At 37.1% G+C, this 22,850-nt stretch overlaps 3 protein-coding genes across 4 annotated transcripts in view; 1 reads left to right on the top strand and 2 right to left on the bottom strand.

Moving 5' to 3' along the window:
* LOC111485191 (myb family transcription factor EFM-like) overlaps nucleotides 1-1,845 on the bottom strand; it is a 2,385-nt gene extending 540 nt beyond the window's left edge. Inside the window, exons 1-3 of the mRNA XM_023131958.1 lie at nucleotides 1,564-1,845; nucleotides 491-1,108; nucleotides 318-394 (exon numbers count right to left, since the gene is read on the bottom strand). Of these exons, the coding sequence (XP_022987726.1) occupies nucleotides 318-394; nucleotides 491-1,108; nucleotides 1,564-1,714 (846 nt within the window). The 5' untranslated portion in view covers nucleotides 1,715-1,845. The remainder of the gene's footprint in view (nucleotides 1-317; nucleotides 395-490; nucleotides 1,109-1,563) is intronic.
* A 3,542-nt stretch (nucleotides 1,846-5,387) lies between these two features.
* LOC111485099 (ABC transporter G family member 38-like) lies at nucleotides 5,388-12,026 on the top strand. Of its 2 annotated transcripts, XM_023131808.1 has the most exons (26): nucleotides 5,388-5,546; nucleotides 5,647-5,773; nucleotides 5,883-6,003; nucleotides 6,089-6,177; nucleotides 6,269-6,353; nucleotides 6,439-6,598; nucleotides 6,688-6,764; nucleotides 6,840-6,893; nucleotides 6,981-7,071; nucleotides 7,159-7,460; nucleotides 7,635-7,916; nucleotides 7,996-8,312; nucleotides 8,400-8,560; nucleotides 8,648-8,751; nucleotides 8,837-8,993; nucleotides 9,079-9,192; nucleotides 9,265-9,365; nucleotides 9,450-9,782; nucleotides 9,866-10,156; nucleotides 10,247-10,330; nucleotides 10,418-10,551; nucleotides 10,635-10,862; nucleotides 10,935-11,106; nucleotides 11,264-11,518; nucleotides 11,603-11,897; nucleotides 11,928-12,021. In XM_023131808.1, the coding sequence occupies exons 1-25, from the start codon at nucleotides 5,414-5,416 to the stop codon at nucleotides 11,858-11,860; spliced, it is 4,230 nt and encodes a 1,409-aa protein (XP_022987576.1). In that variant the 5' UTR covers nucleotides 5,388-5,413; the 3' UTR covers nucleotides 11,861-11,897; nucleotides 11,928-12,021. The 2 variants fall into 2 exon arrangements, with proteins under 2 accessions (XP_022987576.1, XP_022987575.1); XM_023131807.1 differs by having other exon boundaries at nucleotides 11,603-12,026.
* A 4,161-nt stretch (nucleotides 12,027-16,187) lies between these two features.
* Nucleotides 16,188-19,153, bottom strand: LOC111485137 (probable inactive receptor kinase At2g26730). The gene is made up of 2 exons (XM_023131875.1): nucleotides 17,505-19,153; nucleotides 16,188-17,145 (listed from the first exon to the last, which is right to left on the bottom strand). The coding sequence occupies exons 1-2, from the start codon at nucleotides 18,808-18,810 to the stop codon at nucleotides 16,475-16,477; spliced, it is 1,977 nt and encodes a 658-aa protein (XP_022987643.1). The 5' UTR covers nucleotides 18,811-19,153; the 3' UTR covers nucleotides 16,188-16,474.
* Nucleotides 19,154-22,850: the final 3,697 nt, after the last annotated feature.

Below are 22,850 nucleotides of genomic sequence, written 5' to 3'. Positions count from 1 at the left end.
AAATTTTTTTTTTTTTTTTTTTTTTTTTTTGCGTAATTTTTTACTTTGGTTAAAATAACATTTTTGGTGTCTGGCGTCGTATTTTTAGCTTTTATATATTAAAATATTCAAATTTAAATCATTGATTTTTCAATAATTTTTAAAATTAGTCTTTATAAATAATTTAAGTTTCTTTCTATATAAATTAATTAAATAATAATTTCCCTGCAGATATATTATTTTTTATCAAAAAAATGGCAATAAACCACTGAATTTAAATTCGGAAAAGCAGAAGAAAATCTACGGTGGAATTTTTTTTTTTTACCCACAAAATTTACCTGGAGATGGCTTTTTACTTCATCGTTCGTCAAACCGTCTACTTTCATCAACTCCCTTATCTGCTTTGGTGTGGCAGCTGTTTTCAATTAAAAATTAATTAATTAATCAATTAACTCTAAAGTCCATCCAATTTTTTTAATCATAATTAATTAATTAATAAACATCGATATACCTTGAGAACCACCAAGCATCTGAAGAGCATTGACAAATCTCCGGTGCAAGTCCGGCGACCAGCACCGTCTAGCCTTCCGGTGAGTCTGTGTCGTAGTTGAACTCGTTGTCGGAGCTAATCCCACCTCCGCCGCCCCATTTCCAGACCTTTGCTCCACCGCCATTACCACCCCACCATCAATAATATTGTTTTCATTTTTATTATTATTCTTTTCACCTTTCTCCAATAACTCCATTTTCGCTGCCGCCCCTTTCTCGCCGGAGCTCCGATCTTTGTTGAACGGAACAAAAGCTCCATGATTAATTCTTCTTTGGATACAGTTGACTGAATTATTATTATTATTATTATCACAATCTTCCAATTTGGAGTGATCAGTAGATGCATTATTATTTAGCGTCGATTGGTGTTTGCTTACGTCGCCTGCTTGACTCCAAAGCTGAACTGACGTCATCCAATTTGCCTTATCGGACATCACTGTCTCCGGCTTTTCATCCTCTGCCGCCGTTGAGTTTTTCAGCGGCATGAATTCTTCCAACACTGGCGCCGCCACCGCCACCGCCACCGCCTCCGATCCTGTCGTCTTGCAGGCTTGTAGCTGTCTCCTCGACGTCTCCACGGCTAAACACCAAAACAAAAGCACACTGATTTCATTTTTTGTTTTCTCTTTCTATAATTTTCTTGAGCTCCAATTGAAATTATAAAAACAAAAACAAATTAAATAATTATATAAAATAAAAAAAATCAATCTGTCATTTAAATTTTCATTTATTTTTCTTCTCCAACTTTCAAAATATATATTTTTTTTATTCACTTTTACTCTCCATTCAACATAATACTATTTAATTTAATTAAATTAGAATGTTTGAACATAATTCTGTAGATAGAATTTATCAAAGGTCTATATTCTATATTCTGGAAAGTCTCTTACGTTTTTTAAAGTCGGTAAACAAAAATATATATTTAATTTAATCTTAAAGTGGTAAAAGAAATTAAGTATAACATAAAGGTAAAAAAAAAAAATAAAAAAAAAAAAAAAAAATTAAGAGATGGTAATTGGGGATTAAGTTGGGTACCGTTGGTTAAAAGCTGCATGCAAAGTGGAAGCTCCCGTTTGAAGACATCAATTTTGAGGCGCTCTTCCTCAAGGCGAGACAGGAAGTGGTGAAGCCTGTCATAGGACAAGGGGTACTCATCAGAATTAGCGCCTAATTCTGTGGATCCCATTACTAATTAGCCTTAATTAATCAAGCTTCAGCTTCACTAATCTCGAACATGCCTTGCCCTCATAGCAACCAACAAGATAAAAGTGGGCGTTTGGCGCTTGGCGTAGAGAGCCCCTTAAGAAAGTGGGTGAATGTTGGTTTATGCGAAAAAATGGAAGGATATTGCCTTCTTTTTATGCCTCACTTCCAATGGAATAAAGCATCTTTTTTTTTTTTAAACTAAAGATTTAAAGCAGAAAATTAAATAATAAATATCGCTAACCCAAATAACTTTAAAGTAGCATATACGGTAGAGAGAGGGATATTTAGTCAATATTCATGAATATCATAATAATAATAATAATAATTTAATTGGAATTAATTAAAGTTTGGGAATCTTGTAGTTACCTACTTTAATGAAGTGGACTATAAGGTAACAAGATTCTCACTAAAATTTAGACCAACCTTTTATCCTTTTTCGGGTTCTCAACCATATTCTGTTTGGATTTGTGTGGAACAAACCACAGGTCACATTTTCACATTTTTCTTTTTTACTTTTCAATCTTTAAATAATTTAAATAAAAAATACATGCTCATAAGCTAACAAAATTTTATGATTCAAAATAAGATTAACTTGTTCGAGATTTAAATTATTTCATAATTACGATCGATTATAATTCAAACTATATAAAATTGCAAAAAAAATCTTAGTCATAGGCAGTTGGCGGAATAAAAGACATTAATGTTTTTTTTTTTTTCTACACTTTCAGCCATGGTTAATTTCAAATTTTATGATGGTATGTAAATGTAAAATTAAAATACATAAAAGTCTTAAAATAAATTAAAAAAAATATTATTTTTTTTTTAATCATCTAAGAATATATAAAATTTGATTCTAGAATAATTTGATGAGATCTTTAATTTATATTATGTATATAAAATATTAAATATTTAAAGGAGTTATTATTTTCTCAGTTTTAAAAAAATGACGAGGCTTGTGCTTCAAGCTCTGACTTTTTTTATTATTATTATTATTCGAAAAAGGAAAAGGAGGGAAAAAAAGAAAGAAAGAAAAAAAGATAAAATATTCTCCTCGTGACACGTGTCACTATATATTCGGTTTGAAATTATTCTTTTGAATATCCTTTTTGTCTGGCGCCCACATGCAGGAATATTCCCTAAATTTTCACTATTTCCCTCCAAATTATATCTTTATATTTTTCAATATTCCGTTGGGTACCCCCATCATAACGGGATAACGACTAACCAATTTTCGAATACATCAAATATCTTAGTAAATTAAAAAATTATTTTTCAATATCACGTGCATGACACGTGTGTTTTAAAATAGTAAAAATAGTAAAATATTAAAAATTAAATAAAAGAGTTATCCAAAAGTATAATCAGAGAATATGTACATGTATACATGAATGGTTGTACCAAATTCCTTAATGCACTTAACTTAAAGATAGAGAATATTTCACACTTTTAATTGGCATCTAAATTAGAATTTTAATTATTTTTTCACGCGTGGTTTCCTATCTACCATGCTTTTCAATTATCTAGATGCTTATTTAGTCAACAATTGATTATACTTTTTATTTTTTACTTTATTTTAAACTTGGAATATTTAGTCAAACAGTAAATATACGAAATTTATTAATATCTAAGGAAATAATTTAAAATATTTTAATTTTGTTTATATTAGTTATAGGGTGAGAAAGAAAAGAAAAAAAAAGAAGAGAAAATAAAAGGCTTGAAGAAGAAGGTGTTAAAGAGTGGAGAATCAGAGAATAGAAATTGTGGTCGGCCTCTTGCCAAAAAGATAAATAAAATAAAATAAAATAAAATAAAGAAAAATAAAGAAAAAAGAAAAAAGAAAAAGAAAAGAAAAGTCACATGTTGAGTGTTAGTGAAGTCTGGAATTTTGAACAATACTCTTCGACATAGAATCTATATTCCCTTTTTTATGCTACACCACACGTGTTTTCTTTTTATTCTTTTTTTTAATTATTATTTTTTATTTTAACATGAAACTATTTAATTTTAAATCTAAAAATTATTAAACATAATATCAAATAATATACATTACAAAGTTTAAAGATTTATTATAATTCAAAAATCAAATATATACGAACAACTAAATTTATTATTTAACAATTAATTTACTCTACATATTTGACTTATAATAAAATATCTACCATTTTGTTAAATATATTTGGAAGGGAGGGCCCATTCAGTTGCCTAAACCTGGACTAAAGCTTGGGCCGGCCCCACGCTTCCAAGTCCAAGTTCAATTTTTTTCAAATTTCAATCTCTCTCTCCTCTCTGCACTGTTGACTGCCCCCATCTTCCCACACATCCATCTCCTCCCACCGCAACCACCCATCTCCGGCAATATTCAAGCTACTGTGCCACGGGGTGGGGTGAGTTAGAGCAGAGATATCCACGGAGTGAGGTGAGGACAGTGAAACCTTTCCCGTCTCCGTTCTTACCATCTATTTAATTTTTCATTGAGAAATGTTTACTTAATCTACCCCATCTTGCGAAAGTTCTCTCTTTATAATCAAATAAATTACAAAGATATAAAAATAGTAATAAATGAAAATAATTATAAACAGAAATTCTTCATTTATTATGAGTTTATTTATTTTTTTTTTGTCTGTTAATCTTTTAAAAACTATTCATTTCAAAGAATTTTTTTTCTTTATTAATGTATACCTTTTATTTTTCAAACTAAACTATTAATATAAAAATATATGAGAGTTGAAAATAAAACATAAAAATTCTACTTTTTGAAGGTGGTTAGGTGGGAAAATTGGATTAAGATGGAGACAAAAATATAATCTAAATTGGAGAAAATTTCTCCTCACTTTCTTTCACCATTGGCAGTTTAAATGGCAGGAAATCTCTACCCTCCAGATTAAAAAGGACATGAGTTTGTTTTTGTTTATTTATTTATTTTATTTTAATTTTATTGGTGGGCGACGTTGAAAAAAAAAAGAAAATAAAAGGAAATAACTTACATCGCGACACGTGTACTGAAAAGAGAGAGAAAAGAAAATGTGCATAGGCGACACGTGTCAGCATTATAGACCTGGGAAGGTATTTTAAAAAATAGATAGAAACATAATATTTGAAAAGAAATGGGCAAATAACGGACGAGTAAATGTGTATGATGATCCCTAAAACAATGGCGTGATCTCAAACCGCACGCATGTAAATGTGGATGCATGCATGTCCCATGCAAATAAAGACACATCATTTGTCTTCTTTTGCATGGCTCATTCTCAACCATCCCAGCTTACATGCATTTATTGAAAGGTGTTTGGCCAACATTATTACTAATTATTATTTTTATTTATAATTATCATCTTCATTTCATGTCTTTTTTTATTTACTTATTTTAATGAAATTATAATAGGTTAATGAGCTTTATTTAGAAATGATTAAGTAAATAATTATTAAGTAAATTTACCAAAAATTGGTTAGTACTTTTTATTGTTAGAGGTACAGGAGGAAGGGTAGTTTGGGACAGTTTATTTAATGATTTTTTTCTTTAAAAATAATAATTTATTTAAAATTGAAAAAAACATCTTTCGATTTTATCGGGTCTTTTTGAATTTCTTTCCTTACAAGGACTCCAATCATGTTCATTGTTCACACTAAATGTATATATATGCCGCTAATCGGCTAGTGTTTTTGCAGAGAAGACGGCGCCATGGGGAAGGAGAGCTCGTGTGGAGACAGCTTCCGGAAAGACGATTCCCAAGAAGCTTCTCTTGGGTGGGATTCTCTTCAGAGGCTTCCTACCTATCAAAGGGCTCGACTAGCTCTTCTGCATGGCGTTACAGGTCAAGAACTAACAAATAATGCACTCTCTTTGAATCTTCATTCCCGCCCCTGTTTCTCTCTTAAATTTCAGACGATTTTTTTTTTTTTTGTGCATTTTAGGGGAGTTGAAGGAAATCGATCTTCAGAAGCTTGATGTTCAGGAGACGAAGGAGCTGTTAAACAGGGTGGTGAGAAATCCTGAAGATAATGAGGAATATCTGCTGAAACTCAAGAACCGAATCGACAGGTTCAAAATCGCTAATCCTTCTTCGATTCTGAGTTATTTTGTTACTCTTCAAATTGATTCGGTTTAGTATATATATAATCTTCATTATTGGATTTTACGATTTGGTCAGGGTTTCCCTTTGTTTACCTACTATTGAAGTGCGATTCCAGAATCTTAACATCAGCGGTGAAGCATACTTGGGGGAAAGAGCTTCGCCTTCACTCTTTAACTATTTTCTAAACATTGCAGAGGTAAATGCTGAATACTGATATCGATAGAATATTGATATGAAAGTTCAAGATCTTACTATTTATATCTTTCTTTTTAAATCGTCAGAGTGTAGCAAAATGCCTTCATTTATGTTCAAACCGAAAGCAGAAATTCTCGATCCTTTGTGATGCGAGTGGAATTATCAAACCAGGAAGGTGTGGTAATTTCTGTTCGTTCTTGGATTAACTCATTGTCCAGATGTTGTAAGTTCATAGCAAAAACATTGGCATTTCAAATTCTCTGCAGAATGACCTTACTCCTCGGACCACCAGGTTCTGGCAAGACAACTTTGCTAAAAGCCTTGTCTGGAAAACTTGATTCACAGCTACAGGTTTATGTCTTACTTTCATGAATTTTATAAATGAATTGACGTATTCATCTCATGCAACTTATAGTAGATTCTTGTTTTATGATAGTTTTCTGGGAGAGTAACTTATAATGGCCATGAAATGAAGGAATTTGTTCCTCAGAGAACCGCTGCTTATATCAGTCAGTATGATATCCATCTTCCTTTGATGACAGTAAGGGAAACCTTAATGTTCTCGGCAAGATGTCAAGGAATTGGCACTAGCTATGGTTTGAAGCCCCTTTTAAGATTCTCAATATATATCATTCTTCACAAATTTTAGTATTAGATTCTGAAACTGATTTCATCAATAATTTAGACATGCTTATTGAGCTTCTGAGGAAGGAAAAAGAGATGAATATCAAGCCAGATCCTTATATTGATGCATTGATGAAGGTAAAATGAATGAATGATATAACATCCAAATAAAATTGAATACTATTCGGGCACGTTACGATATTGCTTATGCAGGCATCAGTATTGAAGGGACAGAAGGAAGATATCATTACGGAGTATATACTCAAGGTATGTCGTGAAACCCCATATTTAACACATACTATTGGATGTAACAAAATAAAAGGTTGCCTTAATTTCTAACCTTTTGTGTCTCAGATATTGGGTTTGGATGTTTGTGCTGATACCATTATAGGAAATGAGATGATAAGGGGTATTTCAGGAGGACAAAAGAAGAGAGTGACTACAGGTAGAGATAAAGGATCTAGTGCTTTGAACTAGAGTAGAATCTCAGCTGAATAAATAACTGAATTTTTTAAAATCATGTGTTCCGAAGGAGAGATGCTGGTTTGTCCCGTCAATGCGCTTTTCATGGACAACATATCTACTGGTCTTGACAGTTCAACGACGTTCCAAATCGTGAACTCAATTCGTCAATCCATTCACATTTTCAATAAGAGTGCAGTGATCTCTCTTCTTCAACCTCCACCCGAAACTTTTGAGCTATTTGATGATATCATTCTTCTGTCGGAAGGTCGTATTGTGTACCAAGGCCCTCGGGAACATGTTCTGGAGTTTTTTGAATCCATGGGGTTCAGATGTCCTGAAAGGAAGGGTGTAGCTGATTACTTGCAGGAAGTAAGTCTGCCAGTTTCTCCCATGGCTTCCATAATCTATATATATACTACATTTCTTCTACTTTACTTATGAAAATAAAAACAGAATCACCTATTTTGTATATTCACTAACATAAATAACAGAGCTTATCGACATTTTATGATGCAAGAATCTGAAATCTGATGTTGTATTTAGGTTACATCAAGAAAGGATCAGGGACAATACTGGAGTGGTCATGATGATCAATATCATTATATATTTGCCGACGAGTTTGTGGAGGGTTTCAAGTCATTTCGAATAGGCAGGGCAATTCAGCATGAGCTTGCTATCCCATTTCAAAAGTCCGACAGCCACCCTGCAGCTTTAGTAAGAACTAAATATGGAGCTACTAAGAAAGAATTAATGAAGGCGTGCCTGTCTAGGGAATTTACACTAATGAAGCGGAGTGCATCTCTGCATATTTTCAAGTCGATTCAAGTTAGTTTTGAATATTAGTTTACTTTTTGGCAACCTACATCTAAAATTTCAAACTGTGACATGAAATCCTTTTTGTCAGCTTGAAATTTCTGCTTTGGTTGTAGCAACGGTGTTTGCTCAAGCCAGAAAGCACCATGATAGTATTGATGATGGAGTTGTCTTCTTGGGAGCCCTCTATTTTGGACTCAACTCAATAATATTCACTGGATTTTATGAACTTCCAATGACAATTGAAAAACTCCCTGTATTTTACAAGCAAAGAGACCTCCACTTCTACCCATCATGGGCATTCTCATTGCCAGCATCCATCTTTGGAATTCCTACGTCTTTTATTGAAGTAGCTTTCTGGGTCGCCATAACATATTTTATTATAGGATTTGATCCTAGCTTCACAAGGTCATGACCAAATCCTAGATTCCTGTATTTCTCAGCTTTATTGCCTTGGAGCCTTAAACTTACTCTTTCTTGATTCTCTCTTTCCAGGGTGATTAAACAATTTCTTGTTTACACGTTGAGTGGACAAATGTCATATGCACTTTTCAGATGCCTTGGAGCAGTGACCAGGGATACCGTTGTTGCAAATACAGGAGGATGCCTCGGTGTATTATGGCTTCTGATATTTGGCGGATTCATTTTATCACATGGTATGATTCGATCTAGAAAGTGACATGACCAGATTACTTGCTATTGCCTGTAGTCAAAATAACCAATGCTTGAACCCTCTTACTTAGATAATATGCAGAAGTGGTTGTCTTGGGGTTACTGGACCTCGCCACTGATGTATTCACAAACTGCACTTTCGACGAATGAGTTTCTTAGCAAAAGTTGGGCTCGTGTAAGTGTCATGTCAAAACAGGAAGAGATCTTTGTAGCACCATCTGCTTTAATGTTGAGGATTCTAATGTGGAGATCAAATTTAGGTTCCTGAAGGATCAACAGAGTCTCTGGGGATTTTGGTTCTGAAATCACGTGGGCTGTTTGTTAAGCCATACTGGTATTGGATTTCTGTTGCTGCATTGTTTGGATTCATAGTCTTTTTCAATGGAGCTTCTGCATTGTTTCTAGCATCTCTTAATGGTAAAACTTTCCCTTCATCCAAACAATTTTCATTCTGCATATATCATTGATTCAGTGCTGAACTGTTTCTACTTGATCTTTGCAGAATATGGGAAATCGCAAACAGTTTACCCTCACCAAAAAACTGAGAAGAAGAAAACCCTAACAGAGGAAACCAACACAAGTTTAATCAGGAGTAAAACTGAAAACTCACCTAAAAGTAAGTTACATTTGGCTACTTAAGTTCTCCTGGCTGAAATTTTCTAATGTGCTCACTAGAGACCATGCACAGATTCCAGGGTCGACAGACAAAACAGTCAAAGGATGCTTCTTCCATTCACGCCTCTCTACTTAACATTTGAGAACGTAAAATATTCAGTAGATGTACCGAAGGTAATTATCGTGATGTAAATTACCGTGTTCTTTCGTTTATTATTTACATCATGCCATGAAGATTCATAATCATGGAATTTTCAGGAAATGAAAGCTCAAGGTGCATCTGGGGGTCGGTTGGATATTCTGAAGGGAGTCAGTGGAGCGTTCAGGCCTGGAGTTCTAACAGCTCTAATGGGTATTAGTGGTGCAGGAAAAACAACACTCTTGGACGTTTTGGCTGGAAGAAAAAACAGTGGTTGCATTGAAGGAAGCATCAGAATATCAGGCTTTCCTAAAAAACAGGAAACTTTTGCTCAAATTTCCGGATACTGTGAACAAAATGACATTCATTCACCCTATCTTACCGTGTACGAGTCCCTCTTATTTTCAGCATGGCTTAGGTTGCCTTCAGAAGTTGATTCAAAGACTTTAGAGGTTTGTGGTAACAATCTGATTCTGAATGGTAGTAGGTAGTAACACCTTTCTCTGAACGACCTTATTTTCCAAAACTCGTGCAGCTTTTTGTCGAAGAAATCATAGAGCTGATTGAATTAACACCATTAAGGGATTCATTGGTTGGATTTCCACATGTGAATGGATTGTCCATCGAGCAGCGCAAAAGGTTAACCATTGCTGTTGAGCTTGTTGCTAACCCTTCAATTATATTCCTGGATGAGCCAACCTCGGGTCTAGACGCTCGAGCAGCAGCCATTGTAATGAGAGCTGTGAGAAATACAGTTGATACAGGAAGAACAGTAGTATGCACAATTCACCAGCCAAGTATTGATATATTTGAGTCATTTGACGAGGTACCACCAAGACTAAATTGCCACAATAAAACAAACTTAATTGTTCAATGCTCAAATGAAATTTAATATATCTCCAATTTCTATGGACAGCTCTTTTTATTGACAAGAGGAGGTGAAGAAATATATGTGGGTCCTTTGGGGCAACGGTCTTGCCATTTAATCAAGTATTTTGAGGTAGGCACAAACCATAATCATAACTTTATTCTCCTCATGTAATATATAATTTGGAGTGTTTTTCTCTGTTTCTCTGTGGTGTTAAAGGACATCCCTGGAGTTGATAGCATAAGGGATGGATATAATCCAGCAACATGGGTTTTGGATATGACAACAGCAGCAAAAGAAGAGGCTCTAGGCATCAAATTCGCCGATGTATACAAGAAATCCGATCTTTTTCGGTCAGTCGACTAATTTATTCAACCGAAGAACTATTGCATCTTTAACTGCTGTAGATGATAATCTTTAGCTAATATTAATACAGACAAAATGAAGCTCTGATTAGAGAGTTGAGTGCACCTTCTCCAGATGCTCAAGCTCTTCATTTTCCCTCCAAGTACCCACGTTCCTACCTGACTCAGTTCAAAGCCTGCCTATGGAAGCAGCACAAATCATTTTTCAGGAACACCTCATACAGTGCCGTAAGGATGCTGTTTAGTGCTTCACTGGGCCTTTTGTTTGGAGCTGTTTTCTTGAGGCTCGGCAGTAAGAGGTACATACACAAAACCATTCTACATTCAGTGCTTAGATTTCTGAATATAAATATATGTTCTTCATAACTCAGGAGCACGAAGCAAGAAATTTTCAATAGCATAGGTGCTATGTACATTGCAATTAACTTCATGGGGACCCAAGGCTCACTTACAGTGCAACCTGTGCTCATAACTGAGCGAACCGTTTACTACAGGGAGCGGGCTGCTGGAATGTATTCTGCTTTGCCTCATGCATTTGCTCAGGTATTTCCTTGGACTTCAATTTTGATATTTATGGAAGCAGAGTCCATTGATTGACAAATATCAGCATAAATAAGGTTTTTGGTCGTGAAGTTTGTATGAATTTGGTTGGAGATCTGTACTAATGTGACATGTCTTGCCTTGTATATTGTTATGTCAGGTTGCAATTGAATTCCCATACACGCTGGTTCAGGTAGCTTTATATGCGGTTATAGTGTATGCAATGATGGGATATGAATGGACAGCCAGCAAGTTTCTCTTCAACTACTTCTTCATGTTCATTACAATTCTATACTTCATATACTATGGTATGGTGGTGGTAGCCGTGAGTCCTAATCAAGCAACTGCTTCTATGCTTACTGGGTTCTCCTACTCAGTCTGGAACCTTTTCACCGGTTTCGTTATCCCTCGAACGGTAATTGCTCATTACGTTATCACCGTTTTCTTATTCATGATTCCCCCTAAGATTGAACTGAGAGACCTTGCTGGTTGAGTGCAGAGAATTTCTGTGTGGTGGAGATGGTATGCTTGGATTTGCCCAGTTTCTTGGAGTTTGTATGGAACGGTAACTTCCCAATTTGCAGATATACAAACTAAGCTCGACACAGGAGAGACGGTGGCTGAGTTTATTGAGCAATATTATGGGTATAAATATGACTTTCTGTGGGTGGTTTCAGTTGCTCTTTTGGTCTTCACTTTGCTCATGGTCTTGGTGTTCGTTTACGCAACCAAGCACTTTAACTTTCAGAAAAGATGATACAACACATGTTTGCCTTTTGCCTTCCTGTTCTTCCTGTGTGTGTTCTTCCTGTTCTTCCTGTGTGTGTTCTTCCTGAGTTCCCATTCCATGAAAGTGGGAAAATTTTATCTGTGAAGCTTCAATGTTGTATAATCACTTTCGAGAGTGATTATACAACATTGAATGTGAGCTGAGATTATTTTTAGTTTGTTTGGTTGAATGTGAGCTGAGATTTGAACCACTCCGAGAGTGAGGATGAGCATAGTATCTTATTCAAACTATTCAAGGCAAGTTGTCTAGTGTTTTGAATTTATATAATCTTGTTAGAATCATGAATGAATCTTTACTATGGTATGATATTGTCCAATTTAAGCTCATAATTTTCTCAAAAGACCTCGTATCAATGGAGATATATTCCTTAGTTATAAACTCATGATCAACTCTTAAATTAGCGATGTGGGACTCGTCTTCCAACAATCCTTCCCTCGAACAAAGTACACCATAAAGCCTCCCTTGAGGCCTATGGATCCCTCGAACAGCCTCCTCTTAATCGAGACTCGACTTCTCATTGTGAGCCCTCGAACAAAGTACATCATTTGTTCAACACTTTAGTCACTCTTGACTACATTTTCGAAGCTTACAACTTTGAGCATGATCTCTCGTGACTTTGCTTTTGTTTTTTGATTTTCCCGAAAAACCTCATACCAATGTAGATGTATTTCTTAAGTGTAAACCCATAATAAACCCGTTAGGTGAGACTCCTCCTCATCTAGACATTTAATACTTCAATTAGTTTTAATTTGTTTAATTCGTTATAGCATTCTTATTTTTTGTAATTAAAATAATTTAGACGGGGAGGTTTGAGCTGACGCTGTCTCCCAATCTGTTAATATTTTTGGTTCGGAAAAGCGGTTGCCCACTAAAAAAGCGACACGTTAGGCATTAATTTGATTTCTGCTGTTGCTTCGTCTTCCGTTTCTTCTCCTCCGTGCATGGCTGCTCTTTCTTTTGCCGCTCCCACGAATTCGCTCGCTTTTCTCTACGGTACCAGAAAAAAACCAGAACTCGCCGACCCATTTCGCGAAGTTCAAATGGATGGAACTGCTGGAAACGTTCAAATCTCTTGTAAATCTGATTTGAACCGGATATCTTCTCTCTGCAAAGATGGCGAACTACGAGAAGCTATGGAGTTGCTGATATGGAATTATGAACTCTCTCAATTAGACCTGATGTACACGGAAAACTCTTTCAGCGCTGCGTTTACGAGAGAGTTCATTGCAAAGAATGACTACGTCGAGACCAAATTGGTGGTCTTCTACTCAGAATTCGACGATCAGACCAAATTGAGATTAGAAATTAGAATCGGCTTTGATGAAGAAGCTTGGGTGTGTTTTTGTGAGATGCAAGAAATTGGGCTTGTTGTGGACAATTTTGTTATTCCAATTTCCTTGAAGGTTTCTGGTGCTCTGCAGTGGATTCGATTAGGAAAAGCAGCACATGGCTGTGCAATCAAGATGGGTCGAGGCGGTCGTATCGATGTTGCTGGTAAATGTATGTGATGCGGAGATGCAAAGGTGTTTGATAAAATTCCCGAGAGGGATATAGTAGCTTGGAATTCGATGATTGTTAATGTTACTCGGAATGGACTTAATGCGGAAGCGATCAAGATGTTTTATCAAGTTGTTGAACCTACTCAAGGTGACTTCAAGTTTTCTTTCAGCTTCAGCTAATATAAGTGTGATCAATGAGGGTAAACAAGGGCATTCATTTTGTGTTAGAAACAACCTTGAATCTGATCTTGCTGTTGCAAGTAGCATAATCGTGTTGGATTATTGAGATGAGTAGTCATATTGACTGATTAAGATGAGGTTTATAAGTAAAAAACAACATCTCCATTGGTACGAGGCCTTTAAGGGAAATCAAAATTAAAGGAGCTTAGGCTCAAAGTGGATAATATCATACTATCAGGGAGGCAAGTGGTTCATAACAAATAGATATCATGTGTTTCATAACAAATAGATATTTGTGCCAAATGTGAATGTCGGAATGTGTAAGATGGAGTGTTGAACTCAACTATAAAGAGAGATCTTATAACGTGGAATACTCTGTTGGCTGCCCATGCAGAGCAGGGACAGAGTGGTGAAACATTAAAATTGTTCTATCAGGGTAAATCCATGTTCTTGGAGATGCAGTCTCTTGGTTGATGTCCTAATTCAATTACTTGACTCGCTCAGAATGGAAGAAGGTGGTATTAAACCCAACAGTTTGAGTATTAGCTCGCATAACAAGAGTATCTCTGCCACATGGAATAGCAGTTCATTGTTACATCACAGGACAATGAACAGGAACTGGTACCATGAAAATGATATCAGTACAAAACATCAATATTGTTGCTTCTGTCAGGTTAGTGCTTGTGAACATCTGTTATTTACTTCTCATTTTCTTGTTCCCTTTTCAACCATTCCAAATGCCCTTTTCTTTTTCCTTCTGTCTCCCTCCTTTTGTGTACATGGAAATTTAGAAATCTTTATGATGAGCATGAACACAGAGATGCTTCTTAGCTTTGTTGTAATATATTTGTTTTTGTTACTTGTAATTTATTACATGAATCTGAAGATGTGGTCCTGGAATCTGTGTTTGTTTACCTGTTTTGGATTGATACCATTAAATACATACATTCTTGACAGTCTTGTAATGAAGCATCCTATGCTGTAATGAGTAAAGACCAAACATAAACTTACCCTTTTCTCTTGTTTTGGTGATTGATTCGTACAATCCAAGCAAAGTGAAATGATGATGAAGAAATGCCTTATTGTTTTTTTTTTACATTTTGTGCTGTGGGCAATCAAGGAGTTGTTATTATGATCCAATATCCACGCCTTTTGTTTGACCACTGCAGAGACTGGAAGACCGTGCTGCTTTAGAGAAAGACATTCCTTGCTTCCCTCGGTATGTCTTTCCTCTTCTCTCTCTTCTTTATCTACTTAACCTCTTGCTTCCATAGAGATAGTAATAACTCTGCTGTATTCTTTCGTCCTTGCTGCATCCACATTGCCATTGATTTCATTGCATAAAGTTAAAAAAGCAACTGTCCACAAAACTACTTTCTCCTTTCGTTTTTAAAACGTGTCTACTAGAGAGAGATTTTCTCACTCTTATTATGAATACTTTGTTCCCCTTGTTCCCCCTCCAACCGAGGTAAGATTTCACAATCCACTCCCTTAGGGTCCCAATGTCTTCGATTGCACAACGTCTTATAACTGGCTCTGATACTATTTGTAATAGCTCAAATCTACTTCTAGCAGATATTGTCCTCTTTGGACTTTCCGTTCAATGACTTCCTCTCAAGATTTTAAGATGCGTTTTAAAATTGTGAAGTTGACAACAATACGTAACGAACCAAAGTGGTATTTGACTGTTATAAGGATATCAAAGCCAGTCACAGAACGATGTGCCAGCAAAGGGGTGGATTGTACATCGGTTCGAGAAAAGACAAAACATTCCTTAACATTCATTACAAGGGTGTGTAAACCTCTCCCTATTAAATGCGTTGTAAAATTTTGAGGAAAAATCGTGGGAGGAAAAGTCGGTTGTTACAATTGAATGAATCAAATTCCCACCAACTAGTTGTTGTTGGTTGTTCTTTACCTTGTTTCATTAGTTTCCAATATTCTCACCTTTCATTCATTTTGTGAACTTTTTCCCCTCTAATTTTCTATTTTTAATTTTGGGTGACTCGATTTGTTGAAATTATTGTTAATGGGTATAGCGTATGGACCAAATCTTGATGATAGAAGGGAAATAATTAAATAAAAATGAAAAGTAATGGGTTATATTAATCGAACGGCTGGGATTGAAGCAGCCTTCTGACATCATCAAGATTACTTGAAACAAGATCTGAGATTATATCCCCCACAATACCATGCCATAGAGTAAGTAGAAAAGTTATTTTAAATTTTAATTTTAATTAAGTGAAAAAAGTCAAATTGGCGTCTGACCATAATTCTCTCCAAAGCTTCACACTTTGGGTGCCTATCTCTCAATTCTTAACTGAATAAAGGCACATGCCTCGTTGGTTACGCCACGACAGCTCCACGCATACGACAACTTGCCAACTCATCCACACATGTCGCCTTCTGATTGGATATCCTCGAGATAAATACTATTAATCATAAATTTAGGAGAAAAGTGTGAAAAAAACTATAATTTTGGGTAGTGGTGATGATAAATAGTTGTTGGTTATGGGCTTTTAATAATTAAAGGTGCAATTAAAAAAATATCCAAGGGCTTCACACGCAATTAAACAGGAATATAAGCTACGACAACAATTATAAGACAAAGAAAATTTTCACAAAATCTATGATTTTCTGTCAATACAGTACGAAATACATTTTTTTAATAATAAATAATAAATAATAAAAGACTAGAAAAATGTGAGAATTAATCATATATTGTCAATTCAATCACCCAATAAATATTCAAATTAACTGACAGGAAATTCCAAAACTACCCAGAACAGAGCATTGCCTTGCCACCTCCGCCGACGGCCCATTTTGCCCCGCGCACTTTAACCGCTTATTTACGAACCATGCACTGATTTACGGCTTTAAGAAAAAGAACGTAAGGTAATTTCTACGGTGGTACACCGGCTCCGGGAGGGGTGGTTCTGGACTCCGACAGCGGCGTGTGGCCCTCCGACCCTTTAGATGGATCATCGGATGACTGGCGTAAGCTACCGTCGGTCTCAACCCGGTTTAGATCCTCAATCATACGAACCACTTCCTGCATCGACGGGCGCTGGTCCGGCATGGTGGCGACGCAGGACATGGCAATTTGTAAAAGCTGAACCATCTCTTCTTCGATATTGTGGTGTCTCATCAACTCCACATCAAAAACCTCCGCCGTCCATTCCTCTCGAACCACCGACTGGACCCACCGCGGAAGATCAATCCCTTCTTCGCCCAACGACGATTGATTTGGCGATTTCCCGGTGAGAAGTTCCAACAGCAAAACGCCAAAACTGTACACGTCGGACTTGAACGTGACCTTACGGGTTTCGACAACCTCCTGCGCGCGGTAACCAGCAATCCGGTTGGGTGGCGTTAAGGTGCCAAAGAGAGGGTTAAGGCCGAAGTCTGAAACGGCGGCATCGTGGTTGGGACGGAGGAGAATGTTCGACGATTTAATGTTGCCGTGGATGAGTTTTCCTGACACGTGGAGGTGAGCCAATCCTCTTGCCACGCTTAATGCGATTTTCATCCGGTTGTCCCAGTCAAGCGGCGTACGGCCGGATCCTCTGCTTCCTGTGAATCACCGGAAGTTCAGTTCACCACCACGAGACAGAACTCAGAAAAGAAGGCTTTTCTTAAAAGAATCGAAAGTAAATTAGAAATTAAGAAAAACCCATTGAAAATGGCTCTGTTTCTCACGATCATCATTCATTGCTTTTACTTTTTGCCAATGAAATTGATAAAAAAAAAAAAAAAAAAAAAACCCTTTTCCTTGAAAATGATGAACAAGGTACTTGCGAATAATGAACTCTGCAAATTCACGCAGGTAAGAGAAATAACTTGGAAATGAATTCTAATTTGTGGGGCCATTGATGTATTGAGAAATAACTTGGAAATGGGATATACTTTTTGAGAGTTATAAGAGATTATACCGTGAAGGGAAGAGGAAAGGCTGCCGGCGGCCATGTAATCGGAAACAAGCAATTTCTCATCTCTGGAGAAGTAGAAAGCTCTGAGAGGAACCACATTTTCATGGTTAATGATTCCCACAGCCTCCATTTGCGTCTCGAACTCCTTCTTCGTTACCACCACATCTTTCAATCTCTTCACCACGACGGTGGTCCCTTCTTCCAGCACCGCCTTGTACGACGTTCCGACACTTCCTTTTCCTAAAACCTCCGCCGAAGCTCTCAACAAGTCCTCCAAGTCGAAGCTGTAAATCCCACCCTCGAAGAACACTAATTTGTTTTTCTCTGTCTCCACTGATCCGCCGGTGATGTCGTCTTTCGAAGACGATGTCCCGGCCTCCGCCTGCACAGATCGAGTAGCAACCACCGTAGTCGGTGGCTTCGCCGGTTGCCTCCGCTCGCGCTTTCGAAGGCAAAATAGGAGAAGAAACAGCAATAGAAACGCGAAAAAAGCAGCGCCAACGACAATTCCGACAATGGCGGCGATTGAGAGCTTTCTCGATTTCTTCTCGACGGGAAATTGTGGGGGTTTCAAGGCGGACGTCGGTGACGGAGCAGGGGATGGAAAAAACGGGTTGCACGACGGCAATGGACCACCGCAGAGAGCTAAATTCCCAGCAAAAGATGAAGCAGAAAATTTCGCTAGCGTTTCGGGAATGGATCCATTGAGCTTATTATTCGATACATTGAAGTGCGTTAGACTAATCGCCGGAATACTCGGCAGAGAACCCGAAAACCCATTATTCTCCAAGAAAAGCCCAGTCAACTGAGTCAGATTATTCACCGAAAACGGAATCGAACCAGAGAAATTGTTCGACGAGAGGTCGAGGCGAGTCAACCGAGTCAACTGAGTCACACTCACTGGAAAATCGCCGGAAAGCTGGTTGTCTTGGAGAAAAAGACTTCGAAGAAATGTCAAATTAGAAAAATCCGCCGGCAAACCCCCAGAGATCCCATTCGACCGGAGACTAAGAACTCGAAGGCGATTCAACCGACCGAGAGTACCAGCCGGAATCGGACCAAGAAGCCCAACCGCAGGTAACCGGAGAGCAAAAACAAAGGACTGAGTGGCATCACAGACAACTCCAACCCAAGTACAGGCAGAGGCGGAAGCATTCCATTGAAGACGAGGGCCATGGGGGACTTTATTGAAGAAATCAAGAAGAGCTTCCTTGTCGGCGGAGGGCTCAGATTGAACAGAATGAAGAAGAAAAAGAAGGGAAATTAGGAAAAATGGGAGATGGGGGGGAAAGTAAAAAACTGTAGCCATAAGAACAGAGTGGAAGTAGACAAATGGAGGAGGAGGAGAAGATAAAACAAGGGTGGGGAGAGATTGTTTTGTTTTGTCTCGTATATGAGACCGGTTGTGAGACAAATCCAGGATTCCGGCGCCGGCGATGAGCCGTTAAAGAAACAGAGGAGATTTGAGTGAAAGCAAAAAAAAAAAGCGCAAAGGGCGGATCCTGACCAGAGCTACAACAACACCACTGCAGCCTTCCTCCCTATGTTTCTTACATTCATCTCTTCCATCACATTATTATTAACCCTTAAACTCTCTATCTTACTCACGCTAACACAACAATTTAACTCCAACCACCAATTAAATTATATTTTTATTACCTTAAATAATATAAACCACTCCTATATTTTAATTTATTTTTACCATTGAAATTGAAATAAATTTGTTAAATCATTGTTATTATTTACTTAATCTAAAAAAATAATATCATTAATATCAAATTTTTATTTTATTTTATCAACAAAATAACTATTTATTGGTATATTAAAAGGATATTGTGTAATTAAGCTTAATTGTCGTTTAATGGTTAATGAAAAAGAATTAGGTAGTAGTTTTGATCAGTCGCGATTTTGGCGCGTGATAAACGATTTGATTTGGGAAGCCGTAGTGGGGATAGGCAAAGGCATGTGGAGGCCATGATAAGGGAAGGAAACAAGGTGGGACCTACCCGCCATTCTCCTAAACCAATGGTGTGTCTCGTGGTGTCCACGGGCGGCGGGTACTCTCAATTTTTACTCCTTTATTATTATTTTTCAAAAACAATATAATCTTTATTAAAAAAACATAAAAAAGTTAATATATTTATAAATAAATAAATAAATAAATAAATATATATATATATATATATATATATATAATATTCTATATAATCAGGCATTTGATAACCCCTCTTTATTTATTTATTTATTTATTTGTTCGTGAAATTGAAGTATATTAAAAATAAAAGATTTTGGAAAAAGGAGAAGCAAATAAAGGAAAAATGGTAAGAGAATATAGGTTGAATTTAAATCACGAGCCACATACGGGCAAATGGGACACTCTGATCGCTGATGACATCATCGAGACTGTTGCCTGCACAGCTTTGACTTGGCGTACACTCCGATCTGGTCGGCTGAGCTGTTCTTGTTTTTCTGGACATCTACTGCCACCTCACCCCTCCCTCTCCCTCTCCCTCTCCTTATTTTTTTCAAACAAAAAATTATATTCATTTTAGAATTCACATTGGATAGTGTTAGGAGGCAACATTATATAGCTAATGTGAAACTTTGATCGGATTTCGACGTAAATACTATCCATAAACTCGCTATGTTTCTTGCTTGTTTGGTGTGCGATAGTTAGCATCGAGAGGTGAATCCTTGTTTTCATCGACTAATCACCCGAAACAGATTTGACTCTTTAAAATTTAAAAAAAATGAGCTGTACAAAATGGATAGCGGTAGTGGATGAGCTTTTTCATGAAGTTCCATATAATATAATCTTTAGCTGGAACTCCAGGTTCATCGCCGCCTGGCCTGCAAAAAGTGCAAAAGGAAGAAAAAACCAATAATTATAAGCACTAGCAGGGCCAAGGGGGAGGTTCTTATGTAACGTATCATAATTAGTCACGAATAATGTTCTGTTTCTTTGTCTCTCTATCCTCTTTCCACTTCATCTTTCTTAATCAAGAAACAAAACACCAGCTTTTTGCATAATCAACCCAGAAAACATGGCATGAGTTTTAAGCCCTTTAAATCTGACGCTCCTTCGCTGCCATAACCGCCGTTGTGTTTCCTTTTGCCGCCTAAATTGTCAGCTAAAAGAAAACGAAAGATATTTATAATTTGAATACCCAACGGTAAATAATTCAACCTAGAGAGCTTAAATACTAATAACACTAAAGTTGTGTCTTTTTTAAGGATTCAGCTCTTCCTATTAACAACCCACGTTGATTAGGGAGGAGAATAAAACACTATATAAGTGTATGGAAACCTTGAAGCCCGAACGGAAAAGCTCAAAGTGGACAATATCTGCTAGCGATGGGTCAGAGTTGTTATAAATGGTATCAGAGCCAGACACCGAATGATGTACCAGCCTTGTCGCTGCTCCCCGAAGGGAGTAGACACGAGGGATGCTGGACCCAACAAGGAGTGAATTTGACAGGGGTTCTACATCGATTGGAGAGAAGGAACGAGTGCCACTAAGGACGCTGGCCTCTAAGGGTTGGATTGTGATGTCCCACATTGGTTGGGGAGGAGAACAAAAGAAAGGAACGAGTGCCAGTGATAACACTAAGTCTTAAAGGGGGTGGATTGTGATGTCCCACATTGGTTGGAGAGAAGAACAAACACAAAATACCCATTATAATGGTATGGAAACCTTTCCCTAGCAGACGATTTTGAGCATAAACTCTCCTAACTTATGGGAAAAGAACATTAGGTAGAAAATGTCTAAATAATCACACGAGATTTTGATGGTCATATTTGTTGCTATATTAACGAAAATGCCATTGCAAATCGCTATCCATCCAAAATTTCATGCTATCATTATTGAAACTATAAATTAGATGAATAAGCTTGGAATTTAATGTGGGGTCCAATCTTAATGAATTGATTCCAAGCAAATTCAAAGTGGGAGTTTTAGACGTCTGCATTCAGATAGATAGACCCCATTGATTTTGGGCGTTGGCTGCGGATCTCAGTCTGTGAAAGCTGCCGCAGTGTTCGTCAGTGGTCCATGCGAGCGTGAACTACACGCGCCGATGTCTCTTTGCTCCATACAGCCCTGAAAGCGACAACACTAATTCCAAACTGTCTGCATCGTATTCCTACCGCTTTCATGCAAGATTCTCGAATACGGTCCCTATCACGGGTCGGCCCGTACGTTGGGCTTCAGCCCGGCCCAGTACAACTCCAGTGGACTCTCTCATAGCCCCATTCTGGCCCAACTAAACAAATAAAATAATTTCCTCAAATTTGTTCAAGCATGCACTTTACCCCATGTATTTTCATTTATTTTGTGTGACATTTAAAATTAATCTCAAAGTTATAAATATGAAACCATTTTAATTTTAAATCGATTTATTTATTGATCTATCCATTTACTTTGTAATTTATTTGAGGATTATAAATAGAGAATTTTACCACCCTTTATTCAGGGTGGTTCTAGCAAATACCTTACTAACAATAACAACCTAAACACACTAAATGGTGTGCTAGCGAGGACGCTGAACTTTCAATGGGTGGACCGTGAGATCCCATATTTTTTGAAGAAGGCGAAGCATTCCTTATAAAGATATTAGAAACGTCTCCTTAGTGAACACATTTTAAATCTCGAGAAAAGTCCAAAACAAAAAAGTATTGGGCTGAGAGACTAACCTTTTGTTTGAATTCAAATAGGAGTTTGACTATTGGTGCTATAACCATTGCTTACCATACTTGTTGGTGGACAACTAGTGTGACAGTTGATGGTGGTGTGCTGTAAGTTGAGATAAGACAAGCTTGCCAAAGCATTTCACAAACGCCCTCATCATGTCCCTTCCCCAGTTAGTGTTATTTGCTCTGATATTTTTTGTTTTTCCCCTTGATGGTGTCCTTCATTTATGTTCCATATTTGCTGTCATCCCAACAGGCTGGTGGCATGGCTGTTGCTGTCTTAATATCATGCCACTTTTTTTGGTTTTAGTGAGCGCCATGTGTTTGTGTTAGAGCTGTAATAATCAAATTTTTCTGTAAAACTCCTCCATCCATGAGAATGAAAATAGATTGAATCAGACCAGACTATTAGTTAAGAGGGAGAGAGCATGAAAAATGCATGAAAAGATCACACGAGAGCGCATGTTTTAACTACTTGTGTTGTGTTGTGTTGTGTTCAGGTTGACGAAAACGTATGTTTCAACTACTCGTGTTGTGTTCTACTTGGATTGACGAGAATGTGTTTCAATTACTTGTGTTGTGGTGTGTATGTGTTCAGGTTAACGGGAACGTATGTTTCAATTACTTGTGTTGTATTTTACTCAAGTTGACCAGAACTTA

The sequence above is a fragment of the Cucurbita maxima genome, unplaced genomic scaffold (assembly GCF_002738345.1).
Source record: "Cucurbita maxima cultivar Rimu unplaced genomic scaffold, Cmax_1.0 Cma_Scf00010, whole genome shotgun sequence".
Classification (NCBI taxonomy): domain Eukaryota; kingdom Viridiplantae; phylum Streptophyta; class Magnoliopsida; order Cucurbitales; family Cucurbitaceae; genus Cucurbita; species Cucurbita maxima.
The sequence above is the reverse complement of the archived record's forward strand: the minus strand, read 5'-3'. Positions and strand labels throughout refer to the sequence as shown.